The sequence below is a fragment of the Calonectris borealis genome, chromosome 4 (genome assembly GCF_964195595.1).
Source record: "Calonectris borealis chromosome 4, bCalBor7.hap1.2, whole genome shotgun sequence".
Lineage (NCBI taxonomy): Eukaryota > Metazoa > Chordata > Aves > Procellariiformes > Procellariidae > Calonectris > Calonectris borealis.
The window spans coordinates 660,161-681,476 of NC_134315.1; the positions used below are offsets into that span (position 1 = coordinate 660,161).

A 21,316-nucleotide genomic window follows, 5' to 3' on the forward strand; every position below is an offset into this window, starting at 1 on the left:
GGGGCGGGCTCTGGCAGACCAGCGCGGGGGCATGGGGTGGGAAAAGCTGGACTGTGCTGATGTGCAACGTGTTTCAAGGACTTTGGCCACCTCTTCTTGTTGTCCAGGTCCCCTCTGCCGACCACTGACCTCGAAGACCGGCAACCTCCCACCCTCGCGGCGTGAGCCTGCCCTGCCCCTGCCCGCAGGGACCCCTGCGGTGCTGCCATGCGCCTGCCCCGGTGCCTCATCCTCCTGGCCAGCCTCGTCCCGCCAGGTACGGTGCCACCAAGAGACCTGCTGCCTCCTGCCCCGCCGCGGCCCTGCCGGCACGGTCCGGTCTCCTGCGGGGGCCGGTTGCCCGGATTTACACCAGGAGGGGTGGGAGCAGGAGCGCTGATGCCCTGGCTGTGCACGATGTCCGAGGGACAGGCAGGACGGGCTCTGGGGACCCCGAGGCTGGTCCTGGCTCTCCCGCGGGCTGTGGCACAGCAGATGCTCTGGGGGGATTTGCTGGCACGTGCCGCACTGTGCTGTGCTCCCCCATGGCAGCTCTGCCCGTGCCCCCCCCTCCTGACGGGCAGGCGCGGGGTGCCCATGGGCAGGGATGGGGCTGGGCTGCAGGATGGGGTGGGCATGGGGTGGCAGGGGCACAGCCAGGGCGTGAGAGAAAGGACAAGGAGGCAGAGAGGGGGGTGAGAAAACCAGCTTTTGGAGGGCAAATTTTCCTTTTTTACTAGTTTTTTTAGCCCTTTGCTTTTCAAATCCGGCTGGTGCCTCGCGCCATCCGAAAGCACCACCGACAGATGCAGCTTTTCCCCATCATCCCCCCCTTCTCCACCTCAAAATTTTCCCCTGGGCTGTTTTGTCTCACCCCTCCATTCTCCTCTCCCACCTCTCCCCCTCCGAGTCCCTCCCTGCCTGCCAGGACCCCTGCCCCTTCAGGCAGCTGAGGAGATGTGACGCAGCCCCGGTGGGTCCCAGGAGGGGAGCAGGGGGCTGCGGCCCCCGGCACGGCTCACCGCCTGACCCCCCCTTCCTGCTGCCTCCCCTCCACACAGCCCTCGGCTCGTGGGGGGTCACCTACCCCGAGCTCCTGCGCGGTGTCAGGGACTCCTGCGTGGTGGTTCCCTGCACCCTGAGCTACCCCGCCAACGTGGCGGACGGCGACGGCGTCGTGGCCATCTGGTACAAGGACTACGACAGCCAGAAGACGCTGGTGTACCACTCGGCGACCCAGGAGGTGGACGCTCACTTCAGGGGCCGTGCTCAGCTCCTGGGGGACCCCGCTGCTCGCAACTGCACCCTGCTGCTGCGGGGGGTGACGCCGGAGGACAGCGGGCCCTACAGGTTCCGCTTCGAGATCGTCAACGGTGACCGGTGGTCGGCGGCGCGGGATGTGATGCTGAGAGTTTCGGGTGGGTACAACAGCGAGACCCCCCCGACCCAGCTCCCTGCCTGCCCGCCCCACGCGGACATCCCACCCTCTCCATCCCCAGATGACCTCGAGCGCCCGAGCACTGCTGCCAGCGAGGAGCAAACCGAGGGGCAAACGTCCACCTTGGAGTGCTCCACACCCTACATCTGCCCGCCGGGCGACGTTGCCCTGCGCTGGGAGGGCTACGACCCCCAGGTCTCGGCAGTGTCCAGCCGGGTCCAGATGGACACAAGCGGGGTCGGCCACTACCTGAACCTCACCACCTCCTTCTCCTGGAAGGATCACTCCAAAAAGCTGCTCTGTGAAGTTTCTTATGGTTCCAGGAAGGCGACCGGGGAGGTCGTCCTGCGGGTGAGACGTACGTGGGGCGGCTCTGCACGGGGGCTGGCTGAGCGGGACGGGGAACAGGGCCACCTCTGCCATAGCCGCGCCGCCCAGGTCCCCCTCCTGCCACCCATCGTGCCTCCCCCTCTGCCTCCCTCCTGGTGTCCTTTGCAAAAAGCCAGAGCAGAGTTTCCTCCTGCTTCCTCCTCCCTCTCCCGTTCCCCCACGGATCTCCACGGCCAGGGCCAGCGTCGGTCCCACAGACGCTGCTGAAGTGCCAGCTCCAGCTCCGTGGCACGTCCTGGCACCCACCGCTGCGCCCACCCCTCTCTGCTGCCGGTGTGGCAGCTCTGCCCCCTTTCCCAGCTCTCCTCTGAGCAGAGATGCCCTCCCTGTGCCAGGGCCGGCTCCTGTGCTCGGGGGAGACCTTTGCTCCTTTCCCTCACGTATAGACGGCAGAGTCCCGCGGGTCCTGCCCCGCCTCACCGCTCCCCGCCGTGTCTGTCTGTCCTCCCCGCAGACGCCCCTAAGGACACCCAAGTGTTGGTCAGACCCCCCGCGCAGAACATCCGCGTGGGCGACACGGTCTCCCTCTCCTGCGAGGTGAGCAGCAGCTACCCCCCCGTCTCGGCGTACCACTGGTACAAGGACGGGGCGGCCGTGGGCAGCGAGCGGATCCTGACCCTCCGGGGCGTTCGCCGCGAGGACTACGGGCAGTACCGCTGCGAAGCCGAGAACGCCGTCGGGGCTGGCGCGGCGCCCGCCGTGACGCTCTACGTCTTCTGTAAGTGCCAGGGGAGCTCGCAGGCGGCCGGGACGGCCCCTCGGGGCAGCGGGGGCATTGCTGGAGGAGGAGTGGGGCCGCAGGAGCGGGAAGGAGTTCACCCAGCAAGGGCAGGGGCTGGCACTGAGGTGGCCGGTACTGGCTGGAGGTCCAGGAGCTGGGGGGTCCGTGGTGGAGGACTGCGATGCCTCCATCGTGCCATGCCTGCATCCTTCTTCATGGCATAGGGTTATGGTAAGCCCCAAAGACACGGCAGGGAGGGATTTCCAGCCAAGCCCGGGAGCGGAGCTGGCTGCGAGGCTTCGCTGCCGCCGCTGGGAAGGAGATTGTCAGCGCTCACGGGGATCCGGAGCCAGGGTGGTCTGTGGGGAGGGGGAAGCCAGGGTCCCCCATCAGATCCTGCAGTAGAGACAAGCCCCAGACCGCCGCATCCCCCAGACCGCCGCCCGTGCCGGGGCCCCACGGGGAGCACCTCCCCCGGCCTGGAGCAGGTGGGGCCGGTCTGCTCCCCCCAGACCCCCCGTGCCGACCGTGAGAGGCGAAGGACGCTGCTGCACCCGCCATGAGTTTTGCCCCTGGGGCTTTACATTAAAGCCAGAACCTGAACCCCAGCTGGCACCGTGCCGGCAGCAGGGAACAAACCCAAACGCTTCCCGCCTCCGTCGTCATCCCTGGGGGGCAGCGGGGCTCCTGCCTGTCCCCAGACTCTGTCCCACGCCGCGGGGGGCTCTGCGGCCGGGGGCTGCTCTCCTGCCTCCGAGGCCATCCTGAACATGTCCCATCTCCATCAGCTGCAGAGATCTCGGTGAGCCCCGCGGCCGAGGTGCGGGAGGGGACGGCCACCACCTTGTCCTGTGACGTCCCTGGCAGGGAGGACCAGGACCTCAACTACACCTGGTACAAGAACAGCGCCTGGCTCAAGGAGGGCACGGCGCACACCCTGCTCTTCCACCACGTAGCCGCCAGCGACACCGGCTATTATTCCTGCAAGGTGACAAATGACCACGGCAGTGACACATCCCAGGCCATCAGCCTGAGCGTGACATGTGAGTGCCCGTGGCTCCTGCCAGGGGACGGGGGGTCCCCGCCAGAGGAGGGTCCCTTTGTGCCAGGGGCTGCGCAAACCCCATGAGTTAAAACAAAGTCTCTGCCCCAAACGTCTTGGGTCCAATAGAAGGGGGGGTTTCAGCCCTGCTGGGTAGAGGTTGCGATAAATGCAGCAATTTCTGGTCATAAGCCGCATCTGAAGGTACCGGTCAGTGGTATTTGCCGCAGCAGGGACCTGTCCGTTCACTGCAGCATCTCCCATTCCTCCACTAATCTGTTACACACCGTAAACTGCTGGGAGGTTACTAACCGAGGAGCCGGCTACGATAATAACAGCTCAGGAGCTTTTGCAAGTCAGGGGAAAAATAAAATAGCCCTGGGTTTGGCTTTGACATTTCTGTGAGTAAATACAACCTGCTTACGCAAGGGGAAAGCAGCTCGGAGGCGCAGCTGTGCGGGTCGGGGGTGGACGTGCCCCACGTGCAGGTAGCGGCCGCACCGCTGGGACCTCCCGAGCTGCAGCATCCTCTCCCCTCCCACAGACCCCCCCCGGACCCCCACCATCACGCTCTTCCAGGAGACGCAGGGTGGCAGGCTGGCCATTGTCTACTGCGCCGTGGATAGCCACCCCCCGGCCACCATGGCCCTTTACCGCGATGGCACCTTGCTGGCGGCCAGCGGGTTGCAGGCGGCCCCGCGCCAGCGGCTCGGCGTCACCGCCTCCCGCAACGCCCTGCGGCTGGAGATCCGTGGCGTGGGGCCGCAGGACAGCGGGGAGTATCGCTGCACGGCCAGCAACGCCTACGGCAACGCCAGCGCCGCCAAGCCCTTCCTCGCCCGTGGTGAGTCCCGTGGGTCCCGGTGCAAGGGGGCTGCCAAGCTCCTGGCCCCGGGTCTTGGGTGCCGATGGACCCCGGGGCTGTTGGGGCTGTTTCTGCAGGGCTGGAGGGGGCCACGCAGCCCTGAGAGCTGGAGGGACCCGCGTGGCACTTGGGGGACATTGGTGTCTCGGGGACAGTGCGGTGGCAGTGCCCTCCCTGCAGCCCTTCCCCACCTCGGGGAGTCCAAGCTGCTTGCAGAGCTGGAGGTGCTCCTGAGTTTGGTCTTTCAAAACACCGCAAAGTTTGTCCAAACTGCTTCTTCCCGGTCCCACAAGCCCCCAGCGGTGCACAGCATCTGGGCACACAGCAGGGACCGGCTCCTCCTGCTCCATCCCCTAACCCTCTGCACCCCGCAGCTCCCCCAGCCTTGATGGTTTGGGGTGACAGAGGCAGCAGCCATGGAAAAGGAGGAGAGGAAAGCCCCCCAAAACCATGTCCAAGAGGACCCTCCCTTAGGATGTCAAAAGAAACCAAAATGGACCTCAGGGTCCAATTCCAGACAAAATAAACCTGAGTTTGGGTGCCACGGTAGGTAGTTGGGGTCCATTTCAAGTTGGCCAAGATGCCTCCAGCCCAGCCCATCACCTGCCGGTGGGCAGAGGGGACAGAGCCTGTCCTGGGAGCAATTCACCCAGCCGAACACGGGTGCTCGGTGGGAGCAGGTGAAGGCTCAGGAAAGGCCCCGTTCGTCTCTGTTGGTGGCAAACAGCTCGGGTGGAGACATCCCAACTGATGTCCAGGGAACGTCACCCACCAAAGATGTGCCAGGGGAGGTTTAGATTGGACATTAGGGAAAATTTCTTTACTGAAAGAGTGGTCAGGCCTTGGAACAGGCTGCCCAGGGAAGTGGTGGAGTCACCACCCCTGGGGGTATTTACAAGACGTGTAGATGAGGCGCTTAAGGACATCGTGTAGTGGGCATGGTGTGTTGGGTTGACGGTTGGACTCGATGATCTTGGAGGTCTTTTCCAACCTTAATGATTCTATGAAAGATGCAGCCACCGACGCCACGGGCTCCTGCCTTAGAGGGAAGCCCAGCGCGGGGCTTTGGCCGGACGGAGCCAGGGGAAGGGCACAGGTTTGGGGCAGAGGTTTCCCCTCCCTCCCTGATGTCCCTCTCCCATCCCTCCTTCAGCTACAGAGGTCCTGATCCAGCCCTCGGCAGAGGTGCGGGAAGGGACGGCCGTCACCCTGACCTGCCGGGGGGCTGGGGGCGCGGCGGAGGAGACCCTCTACACCTGGTACAGGAACAGCAAGCGGCTGCGGGAGAGCTCGGTCCCGATGCTGCGCTTCCCCTCCGTCCGCGGCGAGGACGCAGGCGCTTTCCAGTGCAGGGTCCGGAGCAGCAACGGCAGCGACACGTCGGCGGCCGTCCCGCTCCGTGTGCTCTGTAAGTGCTGCCGGGGGGTCTCCCCCCCACTAACGCCTGGACCAGCGAGGGGGGTCCCGGGTCTGGGATGGGTGGCCCTGCTGGGAAGCCCCTCTGCTGCTCCCACCCCGAGGTTTCCCCCATCATCGCCGAACGCAGCCAAGGAGCTCTTGGGCAGAAATGTGGAGAGGGCAGAAAATTCCCTTTTGCAGGTAAATCTGTGAATTTGGGAGAGGAGAAATTCAGAGAATCCCAAAATTCCCAAGAACCAGAGAGTTTTAAAATGTCCCATGAAATTAAATTCAATTTCTCAGAACAACAAATGGTCCCTATGAAAAATATGTTCCCGTTGGATTTTGCCTTCCAAATATTTTCTGTGCTGTAAAATAAATATCTTCCCTGATTCCAAACCAGGAAAAATACCGTTAGGAAGTTTCAGTCCTGACCAAATGGCATTTTTCTGTAGTCGTGATAGGAAATGTGCATCACAACTGGACCCCAGATGCCCGAACCACTGGGGTCTCTGCAGATCTGCCCCAGGGTTTGGGGTAGGGCTGGACACCTGCACTCTGAGCTCAAGCCGGGTGACAACAGAGGTGCCATCAGAGGTGCCTGGGGCAGGCAGGTCCCTTGCAGAGAGCCGGCAGATGTGGGACCCTGGGGTCGTGGGATGCCCAAAAGCTGCTCAGGAAAGCAGCAATCCCTCAGATTCTTGGGATTCTTCCCAGCCTCTATAATATTCTCACCAGAAGTGTTTTAACCTTGCAGTCCCACCGAGGCAACCGGTGATGAGCTCCTTCCTGGAGACCCAGGACGGGCGCCTGGGCATCATCCAGTGCACCGTTGAGAGTGACCCAGAGGCCAACCTGACCCTCTGGAGAGGAGAAGAAGTAATAGCCTGTACACGGGGCTGCCCCACAGCCCCCAACCCCAGGGTCCACGCCACCTTGTCCTACAACAGCCTGAAGGTGGAGATGCGGGAGGTGGTGCTGGAGGACGAGGGGACCTACGTGTGCCGGGCTGGGAACCCGCAGGGCAACGCCAGCGCGGCCGTGGACTTCAGGGCTGAGAGTGAGTGCGGCTGGGGGGACGATGGGCAGGATAGAGCCAAATGCCACGCATCCCCGCAGCGTCTGGGGAAATCCTGGGAGAGGGGAGGGTGCGGAGGGAACGCCCGGCAAGGAGGCAAGCTCGGGAGATCAAGAGCGATGGTGACAGAAGGACAGAACGAGCAGAAATAGGCCACGTGCCCGTGAAATTCAGGGTAGCAAACGGCGTCTGTCTCGAAAGAGCTGCCGTGCACAAGTCGCCCCGTGCTAGGATGGAGCACGAGCGGGGTTAAAGTGGGGGCTGCTACAGGAGGGGGGTGCCGGCCCCTCCAACCCCTCCAGCATTTCCTGGTGGGTTTGGAGGGTTCCCCCAAGGGCTCCTGGTGGGGATTCGCTGCTGACCCCTGCCCGTGCAGGACCGGGGATGCTGAGCAAAACGCTGCTGAGGGGGTTCCCATGGCACATCATCCCTGGGCTGGTGAGGCCCTGGGTGGCCGGTACCCCACCGCTGGCATTTGCCTTCTCCTGGAATAGCCGCAGTGTCACTTCTTAGCTGGCCGGCCTTGGTGCGGGGGGGTTGTTCACCCTAACCCTGCCGAGGCGGTGCTGGCCGTCCGGGCTGAGTTCATGCTGGCGCCTGTTTGCCTCCTGCCTCTGCCCCTGCCCGTAGCTGCCAGCGTCGCAGTGGCTCCGTCCTCCCGCGTGCTGGAAGGTCAAGCCGCCAACCTGACCTGCCGGCTGAGCAGCGATTCCCCGGCTCTGCCCAACTTCACCTGGTACCAAAACGGGCAGCGGCTCGCCGAGGGCTCGGCCGCCTCCCTGGTGTTTCGGCAAGTGGCCAGCACGGACGCGGGTCTCTACCACTGCAGAGCCACCACCGAGGGCAGCAGCCGGAGCTCCCCCGCCGTCTCCCTGGACGTGCTGTGTACGTAGGGGCTGCCGGGGGACGCTCAGTTTATTGTTATGTCAGGCTTTGTAGCTTACGTCTGTGCAAGCGTGCCCAGCTCTGCTCACACCTGTAGCTGTGCCCGGGGTCTGGCGCACGCGCGGATCTTTGAGTACATATATATGTCCTGGGGCTTCCTCCGTGGGCGTCCGTCCTTCCGTGCCACCGTCTGCAGCGTCTTTACTTTCCTGTTGAGCAAGCACGCGCTTAACACGTGCGAGGGCATGTGTGTGTGATCCTGCACCCCTGTATACGTTTGAGGGCCACTGTGTGGTATAGCACACCCCGAAAAGCCCAGTGGCTGCTGTGGGTGGGGAGCGTTGGTCATGCTGGGGATGGGGTGGTCCCCCTGGGTCTGGCAGGGTCCTGGCTGGCAGATACCTTCCCCTTCCCCTTCCCCTTCCCCTTCCCCTTCCCCTTCCCCTTCCCCTTCCCCTTCCCCTTCCCCTTCCCCTTCTCCTTCTCCTCCCTTCCCTTCCCTTCCCCTTCCCCTTCCCTTCCCCTTCCCCTTCCCCCTCCCCTTCCCCTTCCCCTTCCCCTTCCCCTTCCCCTTCCCCTTCCCCTTCCCCTTCCCCTTCCCCTTCCCCTTCCCCTTCCCCTTCCCCTTCCCCTTCCCCTTCCCCTTCCCCTTGGAAGGCGACGCAGCTTTTCCCTCCCTTTCTGGGAGGCCCCGGGCGGCTGCCGCTTTCCAGGAGATCTCGTTTTGGGGAGCAACCGCTGCACCACCGCCGCCCTCTGCCCTGCGCAGACCCCCCGCGGGACGCCCGCCTGACGGCCTTCCTGGAGACGGAGAGAGGCCGCCTGGCCATCTTCCAGTGCTTGGTGGCGAGCAACCCTCCCGCCCGGCTGGCCCTGCACCGGGGCGAGGAGCTGGTGGCCGCCAGCGATGGGGGGAGCAGCCCCAGCCCGCGGGTCAGCGTCTCGGCCGCCCCCAACGCCCTCAGGGTGGAGATCCGGGAGGTGACGCCGGCGGACGAAGGCAGCTACCGCTGCACGGCCACCAACGCGCACGGCACGGCGGCCCGCCGCCTGTACTTCCGCGTGGAGAGTGAGTACCGCGTGCCGGCCGGGAGCGGGACACGAAACGCCACTTTTTCCACGCGGTTCCTGCCTGCGTGCCGCTGTCTGGTGGTGACAGCGGGGCAGAGAAATGTCACCGAGCATCGGCCAGGTGACCTGAAGCGACTGAGCCGCGGTGGCCAGGTGTGATCGTGCCCCCGGGCCACAGCAGGGACATCGCTTTGAGCGAAACCACGTCGGACAGAAGCCAGCGCAGGGCAGGGGCCGGCACCGGCTGTTCAGCCGCTCCGCCGCCCGCCTCCCCAGCAGCTCGCCGGCGGGTGGGACGGGGCGTCCCCATCCCTGCTGGGGGGGGGTCCCTGTGCAGGGGCTCGGGTGTGACGAGCTGGGACCCAGTGGTCTGTCCCAGGGGGCTTTCTGGCTGCGGGTCGGCATCGGTGCCTAACCAGCACCCAGACCCTCTTGCCTCTGCACCCAGACCCTGGGGCGAGGCAGCACCCGAGTCACCCGGGGGGTTAGCAGGAATCCTGAACTGAATTCCGTTTTTGGGTTGGGATCTGGCCCTCAGACCCTTCAGTCTCCATGGAGGTGTCCGCACGGGATCTGGTGTCTGCGCTCCCACCCAGCGCCGCTGGATCCCACCCAGGCTCCGGCTGCTGCTCCGGAGGTGCCCCCCACCCACACCAGGCACCTGCATTCAAACAGCTCAGCCCCAGCCCTGCGCACCACAAGTGATGGGGCTGGGGGGGGTCAGCTAACGGGGACAGGGAGCAACACGTTTTCGTAAAAACGAATGTCTAGTGCCAGCCCCCGGGTTGGGAGGGTCCGCGGCTCAGGAGAGCACCAAGACCTGCAGCGCTGGGATGCACGTTATGGAAGTGATGAGGGTTTTGTTTCCATCCCACGCTGTGTCGGGGCCGCTCGGGGGCCGGCAGTGCCCAGCTCCACTGAGCTGGCGTCATCGTCTCCCCCTGCTCCAGCTGCCCGAGTCCTCGTCTCGCCGTCCGCGGAGGTGCGGGAAGGAGACGACGTCTCCCTGACGTGCCAAGTGGCGGGAGAGCCGCAGGACGACACCGTCTACTCCTGGTACAAGAACAGCGAACGGCTCCAGGAGAGCCCCGACAGCCTCCTCGCCCTGCCCCGCATCCCCAGCGCCGCCGCCGGCTCCTACCACTGCCGAGCCCGCGGCCCCGCGGGGACCAGCATCTCCCCGGCCGTCGCCCTGCGCGTCTCCTGTGAGTGGGACGCTCCCGGGAATTGAGGTGGGGGGGAGCGGGGTACCGGGGATGGGATGGGCTGGGGTGGGATGGTGCTGGGGTGGGATGGTGCTTGGGATGGGATGGGGATGGGGATGGGATGGTGCTGGGGGTGGGATGGTGCTGGGGTGGGATGGTGCTGGGGTGGGATGGTGCTGGGGATGGGATGGGGATGGGGATGGGATGGTGCTGGGGGTGGGATGGTGCTAGGGTGGGATGGTACTGGGGATGGGATGGGGATGGGATGGGATGGTGCTGGGGGTGGGATGGACCAGGGTGCGATGGTGCTGGGGTTGGGATGGTGCTGGGGGTGGGATGCTGAGCAAGGCCATTCGGCCGCGCAGGGCTATGGCTGGCATGTAGCGGGTGCCCCCGCTGCTGGCACTGTCCCCAAATGCCACGTGTCCCACGCACAGGACTTGAGCTAGAGCTCTGCATGCTTTGTAAGAAAATATCCTCCGCCCTTAGAAAGCGCCAAAGTGTTAAAAGTGGAAAGTTTATGGGAGCATATCTCCTCGGTAAACCCCTGGTCTGAATAAAACCCACCCTGGTCAGTCACGCCCCCTTTCAAGTGGAACTTTCGATGAGAAGCGGTGTGGCCACCCCACGTCTCACCTGCCTGCCGTGTCGCATGAAAAGGGGAAAAAACTGCAATAGCAAATATTTCGGTTCTGTTAAAACAACACGTTTCAATTGACCTGAAATCACTCCAATTTTTCAAGACTTCAGTTAGGAGAAATGTCTGTCTGGGATGGAGGGGAAAATCCTGGAAAGAGAAAGTCTGCCTTGCATTTTTGCTGCAGGTGTGGGGTGCTGCTGCCCCGGCGCTGGCTGAGAGGTGCCAGGAGCCGCTGCAAGCACCTCGGGGTGCCCGAGCAGCCTGGGGACGGCGATGCCACCCAGGACCTGGGGGACACGGGACCTGTCCCAGGCCGGAGCTGGGGCCAGGCAGCCTGTCCTCGGGGGGCTCTGGGTGCAGACTCAGGGTTTGCTCACCCTCCGTGTAACGTCTGGCCTGGGCAGATCCTCCGCGGGTGCCGGTGCTGACCTCCTTCCTGGAGACCCCCGAGGGGCAGCGGGGCGTCTTGCAGTGCACGGTGGACAGCAGCCCGCGGGCAGAGCTGGCTCTCTTCAAGGACCAGGCGCTGGTGGCCTCCACGGCGCTGCCCCAGCCCACCGCCCCGCCGCGGCTCAGCGTCGCCTTGGCCTTCAACACGCTGCGGGTCAGCATCCTGCCCGTGCTGCTGGAGGACGAGGGGGAGTACGTCTGCACCGCCAGCAACGCCTACGGCAACGCCAGCACGGCGGCGAACTTCACGGCAGGCAGTGAGTGCCGGGCAGGCGCTGCCTCCGGGGACGGGCAGGGTGCAGGCAGGGGATGGGGATGGGATGGAGCTGTGCGAGCAACGGGGGGAGTGATGGAGGCGGGGGGTTGTGGTGAAGAGGTGAAGGCAAGCGCTGCTGGAGGATGCTCGTGGGGAAGGGAGGGCAGAGAGAAGCTGGAATGGGATGGACAGCACAGAAACAGAGAAGAAACGGAGGAAGACGCGTGTTTATGGGGACGGAGGGCTATGCCAGAGGTGTTCCCGGGGAGCTGCGTGCATCCCCCCGCACACGGCGAAGGAACTGCAGCTCCTCTCGGAGGTGATGCAAAGGGCTGGCTTTGCCGTATCCATCCATGGCACCGTCCTGGCTGTGCTCGCAGAGCTGGCATCACCCTGGGCTGTCCTACGGCCGCCGCCGGGGCGGAGGGGTTAGCAGGGAGGGGGCTGCGGCATCTTCATCGCTTCTCGTCTGGAATGATGGGAAAGGAGCCCCAAGCTAAAGTCCCGGATGAGACCAGCTCTCCCACCAAGCAGCCCACCGCCCTCCTGCCCAGCCGCCCCTCCATCGCCTCCTGCCCATCCCGCTCTCCCGGAGCATCACCTCCTTCCCCTTCCACCCAGCTGCCAGGGTCTGGATCTCCCCCTCCCCGGACGTCCGGGAAGGCGGCATCGTCAACCTGACCTGTGCGGTGGAGAGCGGCGGCGAGGAAGCGCTGAGCTACACCTGGTACAAGAACAAGGTCTGGTTCAGCAGCGGCCCGTCCCCGTCCCTCGCCTTCCCCAGCGTCGCTGCCGCCGACGCCGCCTCCTACCACTGCACGGTGCGGACCCCGGCGCGGACCCGCAGCTCTGCCCCCACCACCCTCAACGTCCTCTGTGAGTTCCCGCGGGCAGGGGGCTTCACGCCGCGGGGGGAGGTCCCCGGCGCCCACCCGGGGCAGGGACCCAGCCGTGCTGCAGGGAGGTCCCTCGGGGGTCACTTGTCCCTTGGCCGGTCCCCTTGGCTGGGAACCCTCCTGGGGGCATGTTCTGGAGGGCTGGGGGGGAGCGGACCCTGCTTAGTTTTGGGGTCTCAAAAACAAAATTAGCTTTCGTCCCAGGTCTTAACCAAGCCGAGCTTTATACCCTGCTCCTGTGCCCAACCCCCGGCAAGCAGGCCTGGCCAAACAGCCCCACGTCGTCTGCAGAAGATTTCAGTGAAGCTTCTCCAAGCGCCCCAAGTTTGTCCTTATGCTTTGTACCAAACTGAAAGAGAAAAATCTTTGGCTTTCAGGAAACATTGCAGGATTTTTTCTTTTTTTTTTTTCCCCTGATTTGGAAAATGAAAACCAGACTTTGTTTAAAAAAAGACGTGCAAAATAATGTAGTTGCAAGTCAGAATGTAAGATTTTTTTCCTTTTTATTGGAAAAAGAAGGCTTTCACTTATAAATCTGCTGTGAGGAGTGAGTGTGGAGGAGCACTCCTGCAAACGTGCTCCAGCGAGCCTGAGACCCTGGCAACAAATCCGTTGCTTGTCTCCTTCCTCCTGATTTTGGATGGGGAATGCCGGATGGGTGCTGCTAAAAATATCTTGGCATTATAGGCCCGAGTTGCACCCTTTGCACAAGCCTCGCTGTTGAGGTTTGCCATGCGCGATGTGCAAAGGGTATTTTTTTCTGAGGCCGGGGTGCGAGCGGAGCCTCGTGCCGAGCCACGCTCCCACGCCCGGCCGGCGCGGCTGGAGCTGCCGCAACCAACTCGCAAACGAGCTGCAGGTTAGAAATGAGCTCAGCGAATGACCCTGCGCCGTGCTTTGAGTGTCAGTTTGATTCAAGGAGACCGTGGATGCTGAGGAGAGAGGCAGCGCTGCCTGAGCAGGCGCTGTGTTGCAGGCACTGTGTTGCAGCACTGTGTTGCAGGTGCTGTGTTGCAGCGCTGTGTTGCAGGTGCTGTGTTGCAGGCGCTGTGTTGCAGGTGCTGTGTTGCAGCGCTGTGTTGCAGGCGCTGTGTTGCAGGCGCTGTGTTGCAGCGCTGTGTTGCAGGCGCTGTGTTGCAGGCGCTATTTTGCAGGCGCTGTGTTGCAGCACTGTGTTGCAGCGCTGTGTTGCAGGCGCTGTGTTGCAGGCGCTGTGTTGCAGCGCTGTGTTGCAGGCGCTGTGTTGCAGCGCTGTGTAGTTGCAGGCAGCGGAGCCTGGCAGCAGAGCATCACCGCCCCAGCTCACAGCCCAGCCGAGACCGTGAGAGCAGCCGGCCCGACCGGAGCATGGCAGGCTGGGGATGCTCCGACTCGCCGCCGCTTATCCTACAGTCCACCTCTTTCCCCCCCTTTCCTTCCCGCAGACCCCCCCAGGAACCTGCAGATGAAAGCCTTCGTGGAGAGCGGCGAGGGGACGGCAGTCATCCTCCTCTGCGCCGTGGAGAGCAACCCCCTGTCCGAGATCACCCTGCTCAAGGGGGGGCAGCCGGTGGCCTCCAGCCCCCCCGCGGGAGGTGACCACCCCGGGCGGAGCGGCCACATCTCCCCCACTCCCAACGCGCTGAGGCTGGAGCTCCGGGAGGCTTCCGAGGAAGACGAGGGCGAGTACGAGTGCCGGGCACGCAGCGCTCTCGGCAGCACCCACGCATCCCTGCCCCTCCGTGTGCAGGGTGAGTCCGGCTTTGCTGCGGGCGGGGGGACAAGGGGCTGGGGACCCCAGGCGGGTTGGTGTGGGCATCGAGGGGTACGGCCCGGGTAAGTGTTGCCGTTGGGCAGCAGAGCATCAGGGGGGTCAGGAACGGTGCAGGGCTGGTGGAAGGGCAGGGGGGTGCTGCCGCCCGCTCGGCTGGGCACCCACCCCACGCACGCACCCCACTGAAGGGGGACAGTGGTTTCGGAGCCGGGAGGGCCAGCCTTGTGCCGGTGAGGGCCAGCTCCCGCTCCACTCTCCGCAGCCGTCAGGGTGGTGGTGAGACCCTCTGCCGAGGTGCCCGAGGGGACCGACGTGACGCTGACCTGCCGGGACGTGGGTGCCCACCCGGGCACCCTCTACACCTGGTACAAGAACGGGCGGTGGCTGGCGGAGGGGCTCGACGCCTCCCTCGTCCTCCCCGCTGCCCGCCGCACGGACGCGGGTGCCTACGCCTGCCAGGTGGGGAGGGGGCTGCGCGGCCGCCGGGCCCCCCCCGCCGCCCTGCGGGTGCTCTGTGAGTGAGGGGCGGCTCACGGCGGGGGGGACACACACACGACACCGGGTCCTACAGGCAAAGGGGGCCCAGGGCAGCCCGGGAGGGATGTCGTGGTCTCAGTGCTGCGGTTGGGAGGACGGTCTATGTCGCCACCTGGTGACATCCCACGACAGACCCGCGACAGCACGCGGCCGGCAGGGCAGCCCAGCCCCTGGCCCGGGGGTGGGGTGGTGGGGGTCCTCGCATCGTGCCCTTTCCCCCTGTCACCCCCCCACGGGAGGGATGGTCCCCTGCCACCAGAGCTGTTTGTCCCTGTCCTCGCAGATGCACCCCGGGAGCCATCCTTCATCTCCTTGGTGGAGCCCCGGGGGGGGCGGCAGGCCGCCCTGCTCTGCACCGTCGACAGCTTCCCACCCTCCGACATCGCCCTGCACCGGGGTCCCGGCCACGCGCCCCTGGCCTCCACGCGGGGCCCGGCCGACCCACGCTTCACCGTCCAGGCAGCCCCCAACTCCCTGCGGGTGGGGATGGGGGGGCTGGAGCCGCGGGACGCGGGGCTCTACGTCTGCTCGGCCAACAACAGCTACGGCACCGCGTCCTCGTCCCTGCGCCTGGACGTGGGAGGTGAGGGGTCCCGGTGGGCCCTCCCACGGGATTGTGGCTTTCGGGAGCCTTTTGGGGGTCGTGGTGTTGTCCTGTGCAATCCCACCCCAGGGCAACCCCTGACTTCCCGGCCTCCCTCCTCTTCCTCAGGGGTCACAGTGACAATTGAGCCCTCGCCAGAAGTCCCCGAAGGCACCACGGCCACCATGACCTGCTCGGCCATCCCTTGGGTGGGGGAAGAGGCCAACTACACCTGGTACAAGAACAGCCGGTGGCTGCGGGAGGGACCGGCCGGCTCCCTCGTCCTCGCCCGCGTCTCCAGCACCGACACCGGCTCCTACCGCTGCCGGGCGAGCGGGACACGGGGCAGCGCCGCCTCGGCCCCGCTCAGCCTCAGCGTGCTCTGTGAGTGTCCCCCGGCCCCGTTCGGACAGGCCACCGGGCAGGATGGAGCGCAGAGCCCCCAGCACAGGCTGCGCTGGGTGCATCCAGCCCAGCATCACACGTGTCCCATCCGCGCCGTCCTGCTACGGCGAGGGGGCCTTCCTCCTCTTCTTCCTCCTCTCCCTGCCCTGCTCCTCTCCCTTTGGGACAGGGGAAGAGGACGTCGGGGTTTTGTCTAGCAGTGGCTGCAGATGCCCCTCAAAAGTCAGATTTGGAGTCAAAGTGCTCTGAGCCGGGGGGATGCTCCAGCTGGGAGGGGGGGCGAAGCAAAGGGCTGGAGAGGCTGTGAAACCACCAGCCCTGCCTGGGTGGGCTGGAGCTGATCCAGACTGGAGGTGGGGTGCATCAAGCAGCCCTTGGTGAGGGGGTCCCACACCACAGCCCACCGCCAGTCCCGTCTCCCCCACGCAGACCCCCCCCGGGATGTGTCCGTCAGCACTTTCCTGGAGAACCGCAGCGGGCGGGTGGGCATCGTGCTGTGCACGGCTGACAGCCACCCGGCTTCCACCATCGCCCTGTACCGCCGCGGCCAGCTCCTGGCCTCCAGCCTGGCCCCAGCCGCTGCGCCGGGGCTCCACGCCTCCCCCTCCCACAACGCCCTCCGCGTGGAGCTGGGGGCCGTGGGGCCGGAGGACTCGGGGGAATACACCTGCGTGGCTGGCAACCTCCTGGGCAACGCCACGGCCAGCGCCTACTTCAACGTGCGCAGTGAGTGGGGCTGCCCCCCCCGGGGTGCTGTGCCGGGGGCCGTGGGGCTCGGCGGGGAACGGGGAGCCGTGCCAGAAAGATGATTTCAGAGCAGCGGGGCTGACGGGCAGAAGTGGGTTGAATGGTGGATGGAAAAGAGGGAGGGTTCTACTGCGAGAATTGGGTATTTCCTTTCGAGGAGCTTTCCTCCCGAAGCATCCCAGGTTGGTTTTTATGAAAGGGCTAAAAAAGCCCACAGAAACAGAAAAATGCTGCAGAATGATCCAAAAAGTGAGGAGGAATTGGCTTGGGTTTGACCAACTGCAAAACAGGATGATGCTGCTTGTCGCTGTGCGGGTGACCCCCCCGCCCCGCCCGCTCCCTGCCCAGCCCCGGGTGCTGGCAGGGGACCGGACACCGTCCGGCGTGGGGTGGCACACAGAAACGTGCCAGCCTGCCCCGACCCCTTAGTGCAGGGGACGGTGACGTGGGCAGGGTGTCCCCGCGTGGTCCCGGTGGGGTCCCAGCATGGTGCCGTGCCACCCTGTGACCCCCCCAGGGACCTGGCAGTGATGCTGAGGGGTGTCCCCCACCTGCAGCCGGCTGTCACAGCCACCTCCTTAGGGTCCCCTTCACGGGGCACCCCAGGGCCTGGAGGGGGTCCCACGTACACTGACCCCACACCAGGGCCACGCTGCAGCTGCAGCCATGGGGAGAAGGGCCAGGGGGAGGCCACCCCCCCCGAGACCCCTCTGGTCTTGCCGAGCCGGCAGCCCCGGTGCCAGCAGGGATCTCCCCTCTGCCCGCAGCTCTCGCCCATCTCCTGGCCTTCACCGTCCTGGCTGGGCTGCTGACGGCCGTGATCTGCGTGGCTGCCCTGGCCCTCCTGGCTGTGAAGCTGTGGCCCAGGTAATGTCCCCAGCTGGAATGGGGACAGGGGAGACAGGGACCCCAGGGCTGAGCCAGCCCGTGGTGGGGACCAGGGGTGGCAGCTCCATCTCCTCCCTTCCAGGATGAGGAAGTTTTGGGGCTGGTCCGGTGCCGAGGACACCTTCGAGCTGAGGAGCAAACAGGAGCAGGCACAGGTAGGCACCCTGGTGGGACCAGCTTTGAGGACCACTCCCCACCCCGAGCTCCCGGGGGATCCCTGTGGGGGGGTCCTTGGGGTGCACTGTGCTGGAGAGCATCTCAGGGGACGCGGGTCCGGGCTCACACCCCAGCCGGGATCTGGCCCAGCCCGGCTGCTACGTGCTGCCCCCGCGGCCTCGGCTGCCATGGCTGGAGCTGGGGAAAGGGCAGGAGGGGCAGAGCCTCCTGAGGAGCAGCATCACCCCTTGCAGGCTCATCCCAGAGGGGCTTCGCAGCACACACGGGTGCTGACCCCTCTAGGCGATGCTCCGGGTGCTCCCCTGGCCCGGTGGGCTCCACCGCAGGCAGGGTTTCCCCAACCAGCCCCCAACCTTTTCCAGGTGGATGGAGCTTCTTAAGCCGGTGGCTTTTTGGCCCAGGAGCGACCGTAGCAGCTGGTGCTGGAAGCGCACAGCCCCAGCCTGGCTGGATCCAGGCAGCCACTGCCCTGGGGATAACCCAGCCCTGTCTCCATCCCCCTCTGCCCCTCTTCTGCCCCGCTGTGCCCCTCGTCCCTCCCCGCCATGGATGTTGTTCTCACGCCGGGCACGGTCTGTGCGTGCCAGGCACCGGCAAGCTGTGACGGCTCGGAGCTGCTCTCCAGCAGCAAAACCCCAGAAAAAAAAATATCTCCCGGTGGCGACGCAAGCCTGGGGGCAGCCCCTCCATCGTCCTCCTGTCCCCCCATCAAAGCCACCACCCCAGGGTGCTGCCCGCCACGGTGCTACGCAGGCCCCGCATGCCAGGGTGTCCCTGTGTGCTATTCTTCTGTCTGGAAATAAAACCCGGAGCGACGCGCAGCCGGTGTCTGTTGGGATGAACTGGGGAGAGGTTTATTGCCCTGCTTTGGGAAGGGTGCAGAGCCTCCTCCGTGTTATCACCCAAAGCCAGTCCGCAGCCACGGCGGAGCGGTGGCTTGGTCTGGGGATGGGGCTGCGGGGCAGGTGGGAGATCGGGGACGTGATGTTCGGAGACAGCCCCCGCTCACAGCACCCCATTTGCCTGGCATCTCTCTTATCAGCCCGTGGGACAGGAGGTGTCCCCAGGCCAGACGTGTCCCCTCGGTGCCCGGGACGAGGAGGAGCCCTGTCCTGTCAGCGCCGTGCTGCCGGAGGGGAGCCGGGGCTGGGGGCCGCGGGAGGGCTTCGCTTGCAGGAGTCGCAGCCCCCAGCGAGGAAGGCGGCTGCTGGGCCGTGTCCCCTCCCGACCCGCTGCCGTTAGATGTCACCCTGCGGCCACCGCGCCGCCGGAGAGGGGCTCGGCCGTGGGTGTGCAGCCAGCCGGTGCTTCGGAGCACGGAGCTGGAGCTTCCCGAGCACGGCTCGGGGGCTCGGGGGCGATGCTCCCCCCTTATCTGCCTGGTTTGCAGCTCCTGTTCATGCACCGAAGCAACATGCTGCCGTTCCCGTGGGAGAGACAGCCAGCGCCCGCACCCCAACGCCCTCCTGCTTTTGTCTGTGTCCCCCACCCCTTCAGCTCCCTGTGCTCAAACTTACTGCTCTACCAGCCGTATTTCTAGCTAATTTCCCTCTTTCTCAGCTCTCAGGATCGCACAGACCCTCGTCCTCCTCGGGTGCATCCTCCCGGTGCTGCGGCTCGCAGTGCCGTGGCTCCCGGTGCCATGTCTCACAGGGGGTGCAGCCTCTTCCCCCGCGTGAGCGGGGCCAGCTGGGCAGCGTGGTCCCACGGGTGCAGGGCTGGTGGGACAGCAGCACCCCAGGGAAGCAGTTTTCACCAGCAGATGTGCAGGGTCCCTCTGTGCCCAGAGTGCGAGCAGGGCCCCACTCACCTGGTGGGAGGGCTGTCTGGAGATGCTGTCGCCATCCCCATCCCTGTCGCCATCTCCATCCCTGTCCCCATCCCTGTTCCCATCCTCGTCACCATCCCTGTCCCCATCCCCATCCCTGTCCCCATCCCTATTCCCATCCCCATCCCCATCCCCGTCCCCATCCCTGTTCCCATCCTCGTCCCTGTCCCTGTCCCCATCCCTATTCCCGTCCCTGTCCCCATCCCCATCCCCGTCCCCATCCCCGTCCCCATCCCCATCCCCATCCCCATCCCCGTCCCTGTCCCTGTCCCCATTCCCATCCCCATCCCCGTCCCCATCCCCATGCCTGTCCCCATCCCCATCCCCATCCCCATCCCTGTCCCTGTCCCTGTCCCCATTCCCATCCCCATCCCCATCCCTGACCCCATCCCCATGCCCGTCCCCATCCCCATCCCCATCCCCATCCCTGTCCCCGTCCCCATCCCCATCCCCATCCCCATCCCTGACCCCATCCCCATGCCCGTCCCCATCCCCATCCCCATCCCCATGCCTGTCCCCGTCCCCATCCCCATCCCCATCCCCATCCCCATCCCCGTCCCTCCCATGGTCCCCAGCTGGGGCAGCAGGACCAGGGCTGGTGGCAGCCAGACACGGCGCAGTGGGGAGGGGGTCGGGGACCCCCCTGCAGCAGCCCACCCCCATGGGTGCTCGCAGGGGCCGTTCAGGGAGGAAGGACGAGGCTGGGGCGCGGGGCCAGGTGCTCCATGTCAGTGCGGGGCAGCGATGCCTCCCCCTGCCCGGCACTGGGGCCACCCCACGGTTCCCTGTCCCTCTGGGGGGTCCCAGCCCTTGAGAAACACCCACAAAGCGGGGTGAGGTGGCGGAGGGGCTGGGAGAGTGGGGCTGAGCAGCGATGGGGACAGCTGGGGACGGTGGGTTAGGGAGGAGACGGAGCCAAACCCTTCCCCGGGGAGCACGGTGACGGGACCGGGGGCAAAGGACACAAGCTGCAGAAATCAAACAAGGACCTGAGCAAGCTGATCTGAGGGGTTTGTCCTCGGAGCAGGGGTGGGAGCCGAGACCTCGGGAGGCCCCCAGCCCGCGTTATGACCCTGTGCTCTCCGAGCGAGGCTGGCTTTGGTCCCGCGGCCTCAGCTTGTGTCTGTGCGTGCTCTGGGGATGGGACGGGACGGGACGGGATGGGACGGAACGGGATGGGGTAGGATGGGATGGGATGGGATAGGATGGGGTGGGATGGGATGGGATGGGGTGGGACGGGATGGGTCGGGACGGGACGGGATGGGATGGGACGGGACGGGACGGGATGGGATGGGATGGGACGGGACGGGATGGGACGGGATGGGATGGGACAGGATGGGACGGGACGGGACGGGACAGGATAGAATGGGACAGGATGGGACGGGATGGGACGGGATGGGACAGGATGGGACGGGACGGGACGGGATGGGATGGGATGGGATGGGACGGGACGGGATGGGACAGGATGTGATGGGATAGGGTGGGATGGGATGGGGTGGGATGGGAGCAGTGCTGAGCCCATGGGTGGCAGGCAGGGTGGCAGCAGGCATCCCCCTCCCGAGCCCATTGCGGCAGCCGCTGCCTCCTCGCTGAGATCCCTCTGAGCATCTGGCAGCAGCGAGGTTAAATCTCCGTCGTCTGCTAAACTGCAAGCCCAGACAGATGAGTTAGGATGGAGCTGGGGTGACCTGGGCAGGTCCATCCCTCCGGCTGGAAATCACCTTTTCAAGGTACCTCCATGGCAGAACTCTCCAACTCCACCACCGACGAACCCACCTCCTCCTGCACCACCTGCGCCCACGCTGCTCGCCGCCTCCCAATCGAGCCCCCGGGCTTCGAGAAGGCTCCCCGTGCACATCTATTCCCTCCCGCCCACATTTCCCCAGCCTGAAGTTAATTAATTCTTGCCCAAACCCCCCCGGGCAGCCGGGCTGCTCCAGCTGGCCCCTCCTGCCCGCCGTGCCCAGCCGCTTGCTGGGGGGGCCGGGGCAGATGTTGCCGGCTGGCGCGCACACGTCGGGCCCCGTGAGCTGCCACCGGCCGGCCGCGCCAGACGCCAGCTCTTCCCAGCAGCGCAACTGGTG

The 21,316-nt window shown here is 65.5% G+C and overlaps 1 protein-coding gene across 1 annotated transcript; it reads left to right on the top strand.

The window, feature by feature from the left end:
• Nucleotides 1-207: 207 nt before the first annotated feature.
• Nucleotides 208-18,224, top strand: SIGLEC1 (sialic acid binding Ig like lectin 1). Its single transcript, XM_075150498.1, has 21 exons — nucleotides 208-256; nucleotides 1,041-1,397; nucleotides 1,479-1,775; nucleotides 2,262-2,525; nucleotides 3,317-3,571; nucleotides 4,115-4,414; nucleotides 5,589-5,843; nucleotides 6,591-6,893; nucleotides 7,542-7,796; nucleotides 8,566-8,865; nucleotides 9,818-10,072; nucleotides 11,117-11,419; nucleotides 12,040-12,294; nucleotides 13,739-14,044; nucleotides 14,330-14,581; nucleotides 14,888-15,187; nucleotides 15,317-15,571; nucleotides 16,022-16,318; nucleotides 17,107-17,206; nucleotides 17,310-17,382; nucleotides 17,767-18,224. Exons 1-21 carry the CDS (start codon nucleotides 208-210, stop codon nucleotides 17,782-17,784), a joined length of 5,049 nt encoding a protein of 1,682 aa, XP_075006599.1. The 3' UTR covers nucleotides 17,785-18,224.
• Nucleotides 18,225-21,316: the final 3,092 nt, after the last annotated feature.

What these genes read in the sequence shown, in the direction of transcription:
- SIGLEC1 (XM_075150498.1), top strand. Translation starts at nt 208, where the DNA reads ATGCGCCTGCCCCGGTGCCTCATCCTCCTGGCCAGCCTCGTCCCGCCA. An exon ending in CATCAGCCTGAGCGTGACAT is followed by an intron (nt 3,572 to 4,114) that starts GTGAGTGCCCGT and finishes CCCCTCCCACAG; the next exon opens with ACCCCCCCCGGACCCCCACC. An exon ending in GCTCAGCCTCAGCGTGCTCT is followed by an intron (nt 15,572 to 16,021) that starts GTGAGTGTCCCC and finishes TCCCCCACGCAG; the next exon opens with ACCCCCCCCGGGATGTGTCC.